At 47.3% G+C, this 17,407-nt stretch overlaps 1 protein-coding gene across 1 annotated transcript in view; it reads right to left on the reverse strand.

Moving 5' to 3' along the window:
- Positions 1-17,407, reverse strand: part of LOC100122347 (tyrosine-protein kinase Drl) — an 85,640-nt gene that overhangs the window by 43,719 nt on the left and 24,514 nt on the right. The window contains exon 2 of the mRNA XM_008219579.3: positions 16,118-16,245. Within this exon, the coding sequence (XP_008217801.1) occupies positions 16,118-16,245 (128 nt within the window). The remainder of the gene's footprint in view (positions 1-16,117; positions 16,246-17,407) is intronic.

Here is a 17,407-nt window from a genome sequence, read left to right on the forward strand (position 1 = left end):
AATTATTAACTCGAAATTCTTTCGGGCGAGTATGGGAGATACGCTGTGTACGAGGCTCTATACAAACTTCCGCAGAGGAGAGGAAAAATCGTCCACCCGCTCCGTGTGGAAGTGTATCCGTAAGTGCTTCCCGGAAAAACAAGAATCCCGAATTATTTTTCGAGCATCCGCGATTTTTCTCCACTCTCTTCGCTCGTTTCTCTTCTCGGCGTCTACCTCCCTCGATTTTCCTTCGTCCATCTATTTCCTCGCCCTTGCACTGCAGTGTATAAGTACGTTATTAAATTTTACAAAAGTACTCTGTATTTCGAGTGATGTTGCAAGATGAAGAAGAAAAATGATGCGAAATTTCCATTACGCAAAAAAAAACCAACCACCATATTTTTGCAGTCAACTCCATAAACGGCGTTTCTTTTTAATTTTACGCTTGGAAAAACAGCGCGCCGCAACTCTCCCGCGCGCTGCGTAAAAAATAATCAAAAAATCAGCCGCACGTCCAGTTGCGCCAATTTTCTATCTTTCCAACAACACGTCCAGCCACACAGTCTCTCTGTCAAGCGTTTTTTTCTCCTACACAACGGCAACTATGGTCCGCCGCACTCGTTACCGACTCCGAACAACGAGTGCAGAACTGCAGCTTCAAGGTCCGCGACGAGAGTTGGCAAACTATCGCCGAAGCCATCGCCGGCGACAAATTCCCTCATCTAACTTTTCTCGCGGAGAGATGAGACGATCGCTCAAGAGGGACGCGCGCGTCCCGCCGGCTGAATTAACGATAGCAATCGCGGTCTTCCGTTGCTTTTTTTTCGTTCGTTCGTTCGACGACGAGCTTTTTGGAGATTTCACTGCGGAACGGCACAATTTTTTTTTCTTTCGTCGGAGGGCTTCATTTGCATAGAACGAAAATTCGGTTGATGTAACACGTGCGCGAAGCTGAACCCGTTGGAGCGAGATTCGTTTACGGTTAGGAAAGTTTTGACGGTATAATTTACAAGCACTGTTTGTGAATTACGCAAAGAAAGAGTGGGACAATGAGTAAAATATATGTATTGTTTTAATATTAAAAAATGAATGAAACCTTAGAAAATCAGGGTAGTAACCCAGCGCGCAGTTTATCTTTTTACTGTATAGCTGCAATAAAAAGTGATAAAGTGGCTGCAAAGCCCAACTACAAATCCACGGCTGCACGCGGCGGCGGAAACTTGGTCTAACTAGCAAACAAAATTCCGAAAAGTATATAAACTTCGGTCCGCCACATCCTCGTGCGTTCTTCCGAGCAAAACGATCCGCTCTCCACACACTCACAACTCTCTCTCTCTCTCTCTCTCTCTCTCTCTCTCTCTCTCTCTCTCTCTCTCTCTCTCTCTCTCTCCTAGAGTATTATGTACAACTGGGAAACTTTAGCGGAGTAAGAAACGAGACTTGGAGCGACTCTGTCGAGAGATGCAAAGTCGCATTCGGCAAAACATCGAGAGATCCCGCCCTTCCCTCTCTCACTCGGGAGCAATCATATTCGCGCAACTCTCATGCGCGCACGTGTGAACGTCAAATTACGCATTCGCTTCGCCCCATCCCCCTTTCTCTCTCTCTCTCTCTCTCTCTCTCTCTCTCTCTCTGTCTCTCTCTCTCTCTCTCTCTCTTTCACCCTTATTCTCGACTAGACGCGCCCGGCTGCAGCCTCGTATACTTTAACATAATAAGGCCGTATTATACGGTATACACAAAATTTCCCGCGGAAGTAGTCGATCGCTGTATACGTATATATATGCTTCAGCTGCGGGGGTGGAGGTACCCAGGGTGGCAGACTCGATCTCATAAGGCGCGTCGAAGTCTGCGCCGTCTTTTCGCCGGGACGGACGAACTTTCGCAGTTTGCCGCGGCGTTGTACGCTGTTCGTGTAATAAAGAGGGGGCGGGCACAGCAGCGGGCGCTATGCACGCTCTCCGGCCTCGGGGAGAGCTGCGAGTCCGGCGTGTACCTGATAAAGTGGGATTAGCATATTATGTGCATGGAGATTGACCGGGAATGATAAGGGCCTCGTTTCGCCAAATTTGTAAGACTGGCTTTGCGGCTCCGCGCGGGATATGAGAAAGAGAGAGAGGGACAGAGAGTTGAATTGAATTTTAAGGCCGGATGATGATGGCTATATCGCTACTTGGGATATGATTCGGGTAATTTTCTTAGTTACAGCGATATAAGCCGTTGGAAAGTTTGCCGAGTTTCGTTTATCATTGATAAGCCGAAACTTGGATTTCTTATGGCAAGTAAAACTAAATTTTTTTAAAATAATTTTATATATTAATTATTTATTACACCATAAATTCAATCGTGCTCTCTTTTAATATGATTTAAGTTATCTAGTTCTCACTTAATCTGTTCATAAATTGCTAATAAAACCGCAAATTTTTTTCAACAGCAAATGCCAGGTTTGCCTGACATGAAAAAAATGATGGGAGGAGATAAGCCTGCAGGTGGCCCACCTGGTGCCCCTGGCAGTAATTCAACATTTTATCTTCATAAATTAATACTATTAATGGAATTGTATTTTATATTCTCTTTATTCCAATACAGGCTCACCACCGTCACCTCAGGAAGGATCCCAACCTTCATCCTGATTTCGAGATGTAGTGCTGTTCTTTCTTCTATCAAGATTGCACATTTAAAATTACTATACTAGCAGAGAATAAAGTTTCAAACTTGCACAAGAACTGTTATTGGATTTTTTCAACTACCCTACCTTTCCCTTTCTTTCTGCATTTGCAGTGTTCACAGCTTCTGGATGACGTTTTCTAATATAGTATTAAAAAATGTGTGCGTGCCGTAATATTTTTAAAACTTTTGAGTACATTTCATGCTAGAACAATAACAAAAGGCCGATCAATAGAAAGCTATTTGCCTAAGATTCGAAAGCAGTTTTTAGACGGTGTGGCATGATCACATACTAAACAACCAACACGGTATATTTTATACAAGTATAAACTGCGCTGAAAATACTCAAAGGATTCCGGCGAACAAACTTCGGTAACACACCCATCCGCTGGATGAAAAAGCGTCTCCGTCTCAGTGTCGGGAAACAGCCAATTTGTTAAATACCCTCACACTACCCGCTCTTCCTTCTCCCACTCCCACCGCGGCGCACGAACGAGCCCTTCGTCTCTCATTATCGCGCTTACTGTGGCGGCAGAGCTCACCCCTCCCCCCCTTGTACTTTCGGTCGACGTATATATACACCCACACCCCAGGCCATCCGGACTTTCGCGGATATTTCACGGTCGGCGAGGAATTACTCTCCACGTCGGGCCGCACGCGCGCTCCTCTCGGGTTTCGCGATTATGTCGTATAATCCAACCGGCCGCTGCTGCACACTCGCGTTGTTTGTCACTCTCCGCGGGCGCTGCACGTACACGCGCGTACACACGCCGAGGTGTCGAGTATCGTGTGGAGAAGGAGGTATAAGAGAGAGAGAGAGAGAGAGAGAGAGAGAGAGAGAGAGAGAGAGAGAGAGAGAGAGAGCACGAGAAGGGCGTCGAGTGTCTAGCGCGATATTCGCCGCTATCCGAAACGCGAGCGCTGTTGTTATCCCCGTAGGAGAGAGTTGGCTCGTGCGTGCGCCAGAGGTATAGGTATATGGAGGAGACCGAGATTCTCGACGGCGAGCCGAGTCTGCGCAGGTGTATATAGCTGGCTTGGATATACGTATAGGAGAGGGCTGCTCGAAATGTTTGGCAAGTTAATACGCTGTAATGCCGTCTGCGAGTTAGCCTCCGGGTACTTTAATTAAGCCGCGGTTGGACGAGAGAGCTGCGCTGTCTGCTTTCTCTCTCTCCCTCTCTTTCTCTCTCTTGGCCGTGCACGTAGCGTGCAGTCGATGGCATTTGCATTTTGATTCGATGTTTTATGATATGTTTGAGGTTGCTAGTTTATTTGTTCGTTATTTTCGCTGCCCCTTGAAACTAGGGGATAAGTGCAGGGTTATTTGTGGCTGGAATATCATAGGTTTGATTGGGCACGATTAATTTGTTGAATCTCGAGCGTGCATACCAGGCATCTTCGAACAGTTGATGCAATTTAAAATTGTATTAAAAAAATGATATAAACTTTAAAAAACAATTTAATCGATAGCAAGGTAACAAACTGTAGATATAGCATAAGTGGTTCAATGCAGACCCAAAAAAAGGCAGTTTTGACATAGGTGAGAAGCCGCTATAAATGTACTGGGGGCCGCACAAAGTGACGAGGGAAAGAGGAAAGCGCATATGCGCCACCTATCTTCGCAGGTCCGAAGCAGGAAAAGTTTCGGCGGTGGGGATAAGACCTCGAAGGCCAGTCCAGTTTCACAGATTCAATTAAAAATCACATTTGAAAACAGCGAAGAAGCTTGAAAATTACAATTCTCGCACGTTAGAAAATTGCTCCGTATATTATTAAATACATTTAGATCGAGAAAACTCTGGATTACGGCTCTCGATCGCATTTTCGATTTCTTCCTTCGAAAAAATGCTTCCTCGAATTACAACGCACTCGAGGACCGAGGCTGATCCTCAATTAAGTACACACTATTGACCGTAAATTCTGGCAAATTAATGCCCCATCGCCATCGTTATTTCTATGTGAGCGCACCCTTAATGACACACTGCAGGCGTCTCTCCTTGGTCACGGGTTCGCTGCCGTGTAATTACACGAAAATGTAGCGTTAAATTATCCCCGACGTAATATGAAAAATAGTTATTCGCGTATGATTCTCTGACGCGGTCGATTTTCATCACTCTGCGATGCAAATTCGTCAACAATTTTTCTGTAAATATTTATTCGCCCAACAATAACTGTTCCACGTATACCGCTATGATTATTGCAAAGACCTATCATTCAATTTCCGCGTAATAATCTTCTATCTGCGTAGCCAAAATTCAGAGAACGACTTCCCCTATATCTCATACCCTGGAAAACCCCAGTTAGCGAGTTCCTCGGAGCTCACCCTTACCTTACTCCCTACGCACTCACCCCTTCCGCGAAAATAAATCATCATCAACGATTCAGCGCAACTAAACGGTCACACCGCGTCGATCAGTATGTGCGGTATGGCACACGGCCGAGCCTCGCAACCTGGCATTACAGCGCAGCATCACAGAGCAGCGGACAGTGCTGTCTCGTTAGTGATATTTCGCGTGCAGCTATGTATAGTATATATCCGCATCGTCAATAACGCGCAGCGAACCATATGCCACAGGCAGTAGTAGAGGCCGGGCTGCAGGGAACCCCCTGCCGCGGCGTCGAAGCGAATAGAAATTAGCGGCGCGCTGGTGCGGCGAATCGACTGACACGTCCAGGCTGTGCCACTATACTATATACCAGTGCTGTACTGCTGGGGACGGCGTAGTCTCATTGGGACAAGCCGACATACGCGAAAGGAGGGCGCGCTCGCGCAATAATATCCTTTTTATCGAGTGAAGTACTCGAACCCGACAGTACAGAGAGAGAAGTGCCCTGTTCCCCTATACGCCCGCTTGAGTCTCCCCATTCACCGAGTGTGAGGGTATTATCGAGTAATTGTCACCCGACGAATTCTCACGTACGCGCACACGCCCTTTCTATTTTTCGAGCTCTCTCTTTCTCCGTTATACGAAAGCTTCGGCGTCGTAAGTGTGAGTGTGCGGTCTGTGTTGGCTGTCTATAGTGTGTATGAGCTTCTGTTCTCTCCTTATCTCTGTGTGTGCACGTCCCTTTTTTGATGTGACGGCTGATGGGTATTCTAGATAGGAATCTTTACTGTATTTGCGCGATTGTATGCTCGAGCGACAGTCCGCGTGTGGTGCAGTGAAGCCGATAGTGGAATCGAGTTTTTCGGCTTGATTGAGAGATTAGGCGGCATATTTTCGTGCGACGAATAAATGTTCCGTTGCTGTGTGCGCTCGAAAGGGGCGATACGAATTTGGGTATCGAATTTTGGAAAGGGAACTAGTTTTCCGACGAGTTGTTGATCGTTAACCAAAATATACCGCGTTCGCTGTGAACTAAAGAGCCGAAATAATATAGAGATCCGTAATCGCGATATTTTATAGCGGCTATTCTCGGCGTAATTACGAGAAAAAGATAAACGCTATCGTGGCACATATAACCAATAACCATTAGCGAGATAAAAGATCCCCAAAAAGCCTCTACACACGATCAGCCAGGTTAATTATACCCTCAAAATCCAGCCGAGCTTCTCTCGTATAGAAAACGAAATCGGACTCTAGCACCGAACCTCACGCGAAAAGTCCGTAACAGTCGTGCAACCAGCAGCCGAGAAAATTCATTCCTCCGCCCCGAGACCCGCATGAAGGCCGTGTGTGTAGACCACAATAGCCAAAGAAAGGCTCGCTTCCCTCCAAGCACGTCTAACGAGAGAAGAAGAGGAACCAGCCGAGCGTTTGGACCAATGACTCGTGAATCATCGTCGTCCTGCGCTACATAGTCGTTAAGGCCAAGGTTCTCGCTGTCGTATTTGCTTTCCTCCGATATTATATGAAGAGAGAAAGTGCCGAGGAAAAAGCGCCTGCGGGGCTGCTCGCGAAAATGGAAAGATGCGTAGGCAGGCGATGACGAGGCCTGCCTGCCTGCCTCTGGCTTCTGGAATTGCAAAGTACTGTAATAGGCCCTCGAAATTGGGGTGTGGGCTGTAGGGGGGCGTATGGCGGTAGTACTGAGGGGCTGATGCTGGCCGACCCCACTTTTAGCCGCGCTGACAAATCTATCGAGATGGAGACTCTAAGATAGGGGGGACGGGATCTCTCTGTAAAGGGAAAATTTTGTTATGTTAATAACTGTTTATTGCTTGGCGTTGGAAGAGAGAGAGAGAGAGAGAGAGAGAGAGAAAGAGAGAGAGAGAGACAGGGTGCGGATCGAGCGGAGATGAGAGACTTTTGATGCGCAGATTGCCGCTTGTTTTACACTGCTTTTATTTCTTAGAGGCTTAGTTGAATGCGGTGTATCGTGATGAAGAGTGAGCTTAGCTTGTAGTAAATGCACGATGACTTAGTGTAAAATGTGTACGTTCAGTTCAAAGAAGTTTACAAGAATCAAGGGTTGTTCTCTAATAAATTCTCTAATAAATTGAGGTTCACTTATCGGGCGTTCTTGGTACCTTTGCACGTTTTCTCGCGAATATAACCTACAAAGGCTTAAAGAGGATGGAAAAACACGCGAAATCAGGTAGGCTAGAACTTTGGGCAGTTTCTGCTAAGGGACGAAGCATCGGCTCGAACCAGAGGCTCTAATTCGCGTGTTTCTTGGGGTTCACTAATCGGGCTTTTTCGGTACCTTTGCACGTTTTCATGCAAATCAAACCTACATAGGCTTAAAGAGGACGGAAAGATACGCAAAACTAGGTTCGTCTGTACCACCGCCAGTTTCTGCTAAGGGATGAAGCATTGGCATGAACCGGAGGCTCTAATTTGCGTGTTTCTTACAGGCATTTATTCAAAATCTGCGATGATTGGCTGTACATTTACTTACGAAACTCAATAACCCAACTCTATGAATCAGAGTCAAGAGCATAATTACGACGATTTACTGCTTTTAATGCTTGCGGAATTCAATAAAGTTAATCAGGCCTCTCATTGCCATCGCGCCACATTTCGCGATAAAAATACGGCCAATAATCCATGAGGACGTGGCGAAGTTTCAGAAATTCTGCTCACACTGCGGGCTCAAAATAAAACCGAGAATTTATTCGAACTTCGCAGACATGTATCAAGCGGATATAGAAGCGAAACGAGGCTCGAGCTTATTAAACACGTAAATCTTGCAAGGCACGATTTACACTCGTAACTAAACCAAACCAGATACCGACTTTTGTTTATCAAAAACCGTGAGAGAGAGAGAGAGAGAGAGAGAAAGAGAGAGAGAGAGAGAGAGAGAGGAGAGACCAAAAAATGCGCTACAACAAAAGACGTCTCCTCGCGCACACAGGCATTCAATAATTCAGGCAACAGGAAAATTAATACAAGAATCAATTATTAATAGACGTGACCCTCGAAAATATCCTCACACACTTCTCGGCCTCTCTTGTCCCTTTTTCCACTTTATGCCTCGCTCGCCCTCCTCGAAACAGGTATACTCTACGCTTGCCTGATGTGTGTGTGTATATATATATATATATATATATATATATATATATATATATATATATATATATATACGTGTACGCGCGTTATGGCGGCCGCTCGCTCGGCAAGTAAAGGGAAATGGCCTTATTCATAAAGAATGAGGCGAATTTTCTCCCGCCGGCGGGAATATTCACGGGATCGAGAGAAGCCGGGCTTAAAAGAGGCTAAAAATTTCCGGCATCTTTTACCCGAGCGAAATACGGAGGAGAAGAAGAAGAAGAAGAGGCGCGGCGGAAACCTGTCTTTATTGACTGTCAGGTATGTATATTTGCATGTATGTGAAATATTCGGCGATAAAATGCTATCCGAAAATTTCACCTCTCCCGCCTGCATCATTGAGAAATTTCAATATTTTATGGCCCGAAATACTTGTTAGTAGGGGCTTTCCTTTACGCGATCAATTTTTAACGGCGAACAACCGGCGCCTAAGTGTTGCTTAATTTTGCACCACGCGTGAACTCGCCTATTTCTTATAACACTCTCGCGATCACTAAGAGCTCGTTCCGAGTATAATCGTAAAAGTTCCATAGCAAAATCGTTCGTTTCAATCGCGAAGTAGAGAGAGGGTCCGCAAGGGGTGTATTAAAATACTCCGCATACCACGGCCGTCAAATAAGTCAATGCGGCCAAAAGTAACATCGCCTCTAAACATTTGACCACCGCCATACAGGCGGAAACGACTACGAACCGCAGCTGTGACTCACCAGCTTCGTATAGTAAATAGAGCGAGGAGGCTGACGACTATTTCGATATATATATACGAGCCATAGCGGAGGATAGGCAATGAAATGCTCGAAAGGACTCTGCACCATACACATTCCTTGGCCGATCAGATATAGACGGCGACTCCATCGAAACCGAGACTGAGGACACAAAAAAGAATTAGCTCCATAAATCCACGGAGGCGAGCGTCTCTACAGCCGATGAATATCGCGTGCGTCTGTGTGCAAGTCTCGGACTTTTCGCTGTTTTATATACGAGAGTCGTGTGAGTAACTTTTCGGGATGTTGGTATAGAGGTCCGGGAGAGAGATAAGCGACGCGCGCCGACGTACAAATCAACGGATCGGTTGTGTATAAAAGCAAATGGGGCGTTATGGTGTTTATGTTGCGGAGCTAGTTTTCGGAGAGATCGGCGCAAGTTGCAGGACAGGCATGTTTGTCTTTATTGACGGATAAGGATTTATGCGAGATAGTCGGTGTGTTATTTGGCAGTCTATAGATTGAGATGGCGGGGATTTGGATTTATTCCATTCGGTCGGGGGTAATCGCTTTATTGACTGCCTGAGATATTAATTAAGAATGATACTTTGCTGTATTCATTTTCTTAATAAAGTTAAACGTTAATTTCGAAATGGCGAAACCAATTACTACATGCCTCGTCAAAAAGACCATCTCACCAAAACTATAACGTTCGCCCTAAAAAAAAGCTGATGACGCTCGATAATAGCTGTTTTAACGGCAGTCTTAACAGCGCGATAAAACCGACCTCTCGAGCTCGAAAATTATCAAAACAAATAAATATTTAGCAGGCCTCATGTATAAGGCACGAACTGCAGGACCAAGCTTGAACTTCTTTCCCGAAGAAAAAGAAAGCTACAAGAGCAGCAGCAAGGAAAAACCTCGTTAAGACAACTTTTCCCATTGACCATCTCTGTGGGGCAGCAGGAGCGTTTCCACGCTTTAATGGTCCCGTCGATCCACCTCCGCGAAACTGCTCTTATTTCGGTCTTCCGCAGACCCTCAGCGTACGCCATTCGCGACTTTTCCACGTGGAAAGACAGAGAGAGAGAGAGAGAGAGAGAGAGAGAGAGAGAGAGAGAGAGAGAATGAGAGAGAGAGAGGCTTCCCTCGTATTCTCCAGATCTTCCTCTCCTACGAGTAAATTACCCGGGAGCTGCGTTAAGGCTTCACTGGCTGTGCCGTTTGTGGTGGAAGTGAATCACTCGTGATGGAAAACCAGGCTGATGAAAATAGTTCTCCGCAGAGGATACATTATAAGTGTCTTCCGAGAATTCACCCAGGAACTTTGGTGTTCGCTCGATGTGACCTACATCAAAAGTAAGTATAGCGTTATTTTATTCTATCGCGAGCTTTAGAAGTGACAACGTCATCCAAGCGTTAAACGTTACTTTCGGTAACAATGTTACACACCAGCGACTATATCGTCGAGGTCGAGGAGCTGGGTACGAACACAAATGGACCATCGAGCGACGAGCGAGGCCAATATTCTCCGAAGACAGAGAGAGAGAGAGAGAGAGAGAGAGAGAGAGAGAGAGAGAGAGAGAGAGAGAGAGAGAGAGAGAGACCAATGTAGATAGAGCGCAGCGCAGTAAGCGAGAGAAACGCTTAACAACGCGGGCTAATATCCGCCGGCCGAGATAACGAACACATCACGATAAGAGAGAGAGTCCCTCTATACGCGCTGCTCTTTCTCTACGGCGACCGCAGCGAGATACGCGTATGTATAGCTGCGGAGGGACATTCGGAGGGAGAGATAGAGTTATAGAGAGCTATAGCGAAGAACACAATCGCGCGCGAGGGTAAGATTGCGGGCAGAGGCGGGATGGGAATTGGGAGAACACGCGATATAGTCGAGTGGAAAATGAAAGAGCCGCACTGTGGCATAATACACTCGACCGAAGAAATCGACGAGTCGGAAGCTCGACCCTCGATTGATTTCTTGCCCGCGCGTTTATTATATATTTTTCAACAATTCGCATAACACGCGTGTGCGAAGCACCAGACCGTTAAATTCGACATCGGAACGCGAGAGGACGCAAAAACTGAAATTATAAACTCGCAAACAGCAGCAGCGTCCACGCGATATTCGTTATCGAGAGGCAACGAAATTCTGCAGCGCGTAAAGAAAATAATACCACCCGCAGCCGCCGCCGCCGCACATGAAAACACGCTCAGCGCGTGCAGGAGCCTTAAAAAGCGGAGCAAGAGAGGAAAAACAGAATCGAGATAAGCAAAAAACGTTATGCGCGCAGTAGCAAGCAGGACAAAGAGTGTATATAACGCGCTGCAGCTACTGCGCTAACGAACGAGCCTTGCGCGCGGACTCTCGTGCGTCGAAAAGCGAAAACCGCCGCTGCGGAGATAACGCGATGGAAAATGCTCCCGCGGGAGACGATTCTCGTCATGCCGTAGCACAGCTGTTTCCCAGCTTGCCGGTGGAATTCGACGAGCCGGGCGTGTAACTGCGAGCGCCCTTTCCCCCCAGACGGAAAACAATTGATTTTCCCGGCTGATGGCGTTTGTGTGTGTAGGGAGGAACAGTATATGAGGAGGAGGTGGTATTAGCTTAATTGTGTCGGAAAATATTCGGCAGTCGATGCGAGGTAGTTTACCGCGTGTTTGCTTTGCGCCCCGTGTAATTGGAATTTTCTGAACGCGAGCGCGCGGGGAGTGTGTTGCGGGAATTCGGAGAAGCTGCGCTTCAAGTTTCGAGCTTGATTTTCCGCGCGCGAGGGTGTAACGCTGAAGTTTCGGTTCGAAATTCGTTCGAGTTTCGGAAGAAATTTCGCATCTCGCTGGTATACGTTGCGATATGGTAATTTAACAAGACTTAAACTCTGAGTGTATTTTATAAAAAGAAAATTCGCGCTGTACGCACTGCTATATATAGCAGCGTATACAATTGTCCAAACGCTTAATCCTGAATCTGCATACGCATCTCTCCGTTACACACCTCTCCGCAACTTTAGGACGACGTAAACCATTTTCACCGCGACTGTTTACCGCGCGGCCGTAAATTCACTCCGGACAATTTCGCAACCAACACGGCTCTCTGCAACAAGCCAAAAATCCAAAAACTCCCCGCATCGAAACAAGCTCCGCAGTGAGCAAAAAAAAAAAATATATCGACGAGAAGAATGCACCGACCTGTGACCATAGATCTCGGCTGCGGAAATTTTTGGCCGAAAAAAAAAATACAACAGGCCAGCGCAGCAATAACAGCCGCCGCCCGGAATATACCGGCTGCTACTGCTGCGCCACGTGTGTTTGTACTTAGGTGCAGTGCAGTATATAATAGGCGCCGGACGGCAGTACATCGAGAGCGAGGCGCGAGCCAACGCGGTGTGGACAGTCTGGTCCACTTGGCCATAATACAGTCTGGTGGAGTACAGCAGGCGAGGCTCACGTATACGAGGCGCGCGTGCGGTGCAGGCGGAGGCGCATCACGTACGCACAGGGCATCCTAACGACTGTAGGCGACGGAGGAGGTGGGCAAGTGCAGCTAAGACTATATATGCACTGTCGTGTACGCTGCGGGCGTCGGAGACAATGGGGAGAGCTCGGTTGGCTGCGCAGGAATTTCGCTGCTCGTTTGCGCGGATTGCATGGGCCAGCTTGTGGGAATGGGTCGAGGAAGAAGGATTTAATTCGGTATTTTGGCTCGTTGGTGTGGTGGAATGGATTTGGAATGGCAGGTGCTAAAGGGGTGGGAACGAGTTTATTTTGGAGAATCGAAGATGGTTTATAGGGGAAACATTAGTCTGACCAAAAGTGCCTCGTTCTACTGCGCAGTGAGTCGACCAAACATTTCTCAAACAGACTTACTCATTGCAAATAAAAAGCAAACGCATTTCCATATAAACTTATACCCTCGCCTCGCGAGCAAGGGCGTTCATTGTTTAAAGCAATTTTTCCCATTGAAATTCGAAATTCTCTCTCAGGCATCGCAACCCTCTGAAATTGCCAGCCGCACGTCTTTTTCCCGGCGGGGGTTTCTCTCTCTCTCTCTCTCTCTCGCGTTCGTCCGAGGGACCACCGAAAATTTCGACCGAGGGACTGCACACGGAAGCGGCAACCCCTTCGATTTCGCAAACGCGTCTGCTCGAGCATTCGCCGCACGAACGGCCTCTTTCGCAGGAATTGCGGCGCCCATTGACGACGAAGATCAAGTGGAGGAGGAGTGAGCAAGAGAAGAGCAGTGTGTAAGGGTCGACGTGTGTATATGTACTTCTCCGGAGTGTTGCTCGATTATTGATAGCCCGTGCTTTTTTTCACCGCGTGCGCGAGGGGCGCAGCAGCATCGAGTGGCCACTTTCGAGGCTGCAGATCTTATTAAGCCTTTTATCTTGATTAGTGTCAGAGGTGACGAGGTACTTGGGATTTTTTACGAGCCCGCCCTGCGAGCTTGATTGATCGCGAGGACGAAGGCTGTTAATGCGTTTGATGTGTTCGCCGCCGACGTACGTTTCTACTTTCATCCGAGAAAATCTCGCGCGATTTTTTTTTCTGTCCGTTGCACGTAGAAAACAAGGCATATTTTTGAAGATTAATTCTAGCGAAAAGTCGTCGGGTATTTAAGAGCAGTTAACAATCTCGCGAAATTGAATCAATTACTGGCTTCTCTCGAGGCGCAGCTCTTCATCTAATTAAGCAAAACGCTCGCGTGCCGCGATCCTACCGGCACTGAACCAACTCATCTCTAATTCAAACTTACAACTCCGGCTAATTCCCGAAATACAATCGACAAAGCTCTCCAGACCCTTGCAATGATCCACCTGCAGCGCTTGATATTCCACGGCAGCCCTCTCTCTCTCTCTCTCTCTCTCTCTCTCTCTCTCTCTCTCTCTCTCTCTCTCTCTCTCTCTTCCGTAGCCGCACCGACATTAACCTTAATCTCGATAATAAAATCAAATCCCGAGCAGTATAGCCCTCTCACTCCCGAATTAGCATCGCAGCCTACATAATTCGAGCCGTTATCTCGCTTCCCGCTGCCGAATTCCGCGCACTTGTACATAGGTATACCTATACAGAGTCTCCATCCAGCGGATAAATCATCGCCGTATATCCACACAGCGTCGCCATAACTCCCCCAATAGCGTATACACAGAAGGCATCAATTATACCGGCGTTGCACGCTCTCCGCCCCCGCGTATAATTAGTGAGACGCGAGTATAACGATCTTGATGCGTCATTAACGCCCTGATGCGCGAGGCTGGCTGCCGCTGCACTCGCTGTGTATTTTCAATGCACTTTCTCTGGTCCCCCGTGATGATGGCTCTTCATGAAGCGTTTTAAATGTACTTAGCCTAGAGTGGTCACCTGGCTGCTGTTGGAGGGAGGAAATGAAAGCACGAGAGCGTGATGGCTGCTTTCTTCCTTTTTTGCGCGATGGCGTTAATTTTTCTGGTATACTCTGGATGCAACAACGTTTCGAGGGGGGAAGGTCTTGTGTATAATCGTCGGGAGATTCTGCTTTTGGTGGATGATGTGGGTTTTAGACTTTTTCGGAGGACCCACGAGAGCATGATAGGAAAATTTATATTTTTTTAATTTATGTGTCCGAACGCCGAATGAAAGCAGTTCGTTTGGAATTTCCGACGATAATTTTGCGACTTTCAATTCATACAGTAATAATCGCGGTATAATAGCCGCGAGGGTCTACGCTGAATGGAATGCCGAGTGTACTCATCAAGCGCGTAGGGAGGGATGCAGCAACATCGGCCCGCATTATTCGCTTTTTAAAATGCACTCTCGCTCTCGCTCTCTCTTGAAAACCATTTTCAATGCGCTTAGCCGCAGTGATTACGGCGCAAATTTCTTGATGCAGACTCGCTAATGGTATTTGCATACTCTCCGCGGATTACGTGCTTCGGACGAGCTGGATTGGAAATGATTGCTCCCGCCCGCATTCGCATTCTTCTCCGATGTCAAAGATCGATCAAAAATTCCGCACCCAATAATTATAAAAGCTCTGCGCCGATCAATTATCGTTCGAGTATACATAAACCATCTGAGCGGCCATCATCGCGTGTACACCACTGCTGCGCAATTAATGCACCGCGACGCGCGCATAAATCCGTAAAATAATAACGTTTGCTAGCCCTTGCCCCCGTGTACACATACCGGGTCGCATGAATACATGTATACAATCTCGGACACAGAGAGCTGCACGCACTTGAGAACGCGCGCGATTTCGCGCTCGACAGCGGGCCGCTCGCTCGGACAATTTCCTCGTCGTTTAACGTCGTCCTCCGAAAGCTCTCGTGCGCCAAAGGGACAGGACAGGGAGAGAGAGAGAGAGAGAGAGAGAGAGAGAGAGAGAGAGTAAAAGGACGACTTTTGGAGAGGGTGCCTGCTGACCGGTTTCCTTGGTGACGACGGACTGCTGCTGCTGCTGCAACGGTGGCAAACCACCCTGTTTGTATTTCATATTGATAGAGCATCGATAGCGGGCCTCTGCAGAGACGGATAGACGCGCGTCCCGTCATCAGAACTCGAGCGAGGGAGAGAGAAAGCTCGAGAGGTGCGCGCGTGTTTACTCTGTTCCGCATTGTTGCTTCAAGCCACGTTAATGGACAGTGCAGAAGGGACACGACCCGCTTTTCTTTGTGTGTGTCTCTCTCTCTCACTCTCTCTTTCTCTCTCTCTGGCCGTCTCGCCGCGACGTGTATAGTGTTTCCAGGGACGAGTCGGCTCGCTCATTTCAACCCCTTGTATGCACAGCGTCCTTAGTTAGACAAACTGTGTGTGTGTACGTGATTTTTCGCGCCCAACCACCCCTATACTCGCGACTGGATTAACTGAATTTTAATGACGTTTGTCGTTCGGGGACGATTGTACGATTTTTTATTGCGACCTCGATGATGGATCGATTGTTTACCGTCAGGGGGCTGCCCTTCGACTGTCGGTTTTGCACACGTGATGGGATGTTTTTTCGAAAATGTATTATGGGACAGAGAGAAAGAGAGCGATGATATTGGATATCGCCCGCGTGCGTGAATGGACGTACTGATGAGCGTGAAATTGGAATCTGGTCGCTGCGACGCTCCGACGGAGTGACAGTTTTCCCGAAGCTGAAATTTTATGTGTATACACCCGCAGGAGGGGGTCGTTCAAATTCAGGGAGTATAATATCGGTTACATCGCTGTCGGAATTACGAGTTTTATTATAATCGTTTTGATGCATCGCGTGTTTTTGAATGATACACTCGATGATGCAACGCTTACCGGTTGTCCGACGAGGCTCTGCCAGGTGAACTCCAGATCGTCGATGACAGCCAGAACTGGTACCTCGAAATTCATCGCGTAAGTGTTGATGGTGCCGTCCCTCACGTAAAATAGCTCGCCGTCCAGTCCTGCAAAACGAGTTAATATTTTTTTATTTTCAATATGGAAAGCATTCGTTCTTGGAATTATAACGTCCATTATAAGTACAAGCGAATTTTAAAAACCCTGTAGAAAAATGTGAAATTCTTCATTCGCGCACGAAAGCTGCATCCTAGTGACCTCTCGTAATTTTTATCAAAGTCGACGTTGCTGGAGAGAGAATTAACGCGTATTAATATTCTCAGTTTCGAGAATAAACTTATTCACCTAAAAGGTTAACTTTACGAATTTACAGGACTGCGTGTTCGCCCGCACAGTTCGTAAATTATTTGAATTTTATAACCCCACCAATAAAGCATTTTAAAAACCATTCCCAAGGCTTTTATATTACACACACAGGTTAAACGCGAGCGCGAGTATTATATCGCAAATATCAAGCCTCTCGTACAGCCTCGGCAGTCTGGGGCCATGAATCAACGACTTTTACTCACAGCGCGAAATATATACACGTAATAAAACGGATATCCAAGCCGCTCGCCCGCATGCAGAATAATTCAAGCCGAAGTTCAGCCGCGAAAACACAGTGCGCTCACGTAAAAAGAATAAAGAACGCAAAGACGAGAGAGACTTTTTTCTCCTCCAGCCCCTACCGACGCGGAGTAGCAAAAAAAAAGAGAACATCCCTCGGCGGCGAGCGGGGAGCCGGAAAATTTCCGCCGAGCCAAATCTCGAGATTCGCGGGCTTCATTTCCCTTCGCTCTCTCGCGCGCGCGGCTCATCCGTCTGCGCAGAGAGAGAGATCTTCGTCGTCGGCTTTGATACCTCGCGAAAATCCGCGGCCTCGATGCCGTGCGCGCGCGGCTCTATCCTGAATCTCCAGAGGGATTTGAATTTCCCGACGATTTCACCTTCGCGAGCGCAGAGGAGAGTTATCTTTTTACCACCCTCCGTGTGTATGTGCGCGTCGACTCATCACGACTCGCAAAACGGCTTGTGTTGTCTTCTTTGATTTTTTCGCCTTGGCATGCGCTGATTTTATTTTCTATTTTTTATTTTACGCCTCTGATTGCGGATGCCACGGAGATATAGGTGTGCGCCGGGGATCCAAGGACAGATTTATAGTCGACTGAACTTTTTACGCCGGAGTCGTGGTTTTACTGCGGGGGATGATTCTAAGAGGTGGGCTTATAG

This window comes from Nasonia vitripennis, chromosome 2 (genome assembly GCF_009193385.2).
Source record: "Nasonia vitripennis strain AsymCx chromosome 2, Nvit_psr_1.1, whole genome shotgun sequence".
Taxonomy (NCBI): Eukaryota; Metazoa; Arthropoda; class Insecta; order Hymenoptera; family Pteromalidae; genus Nasonia; species Nasonia vitripennis.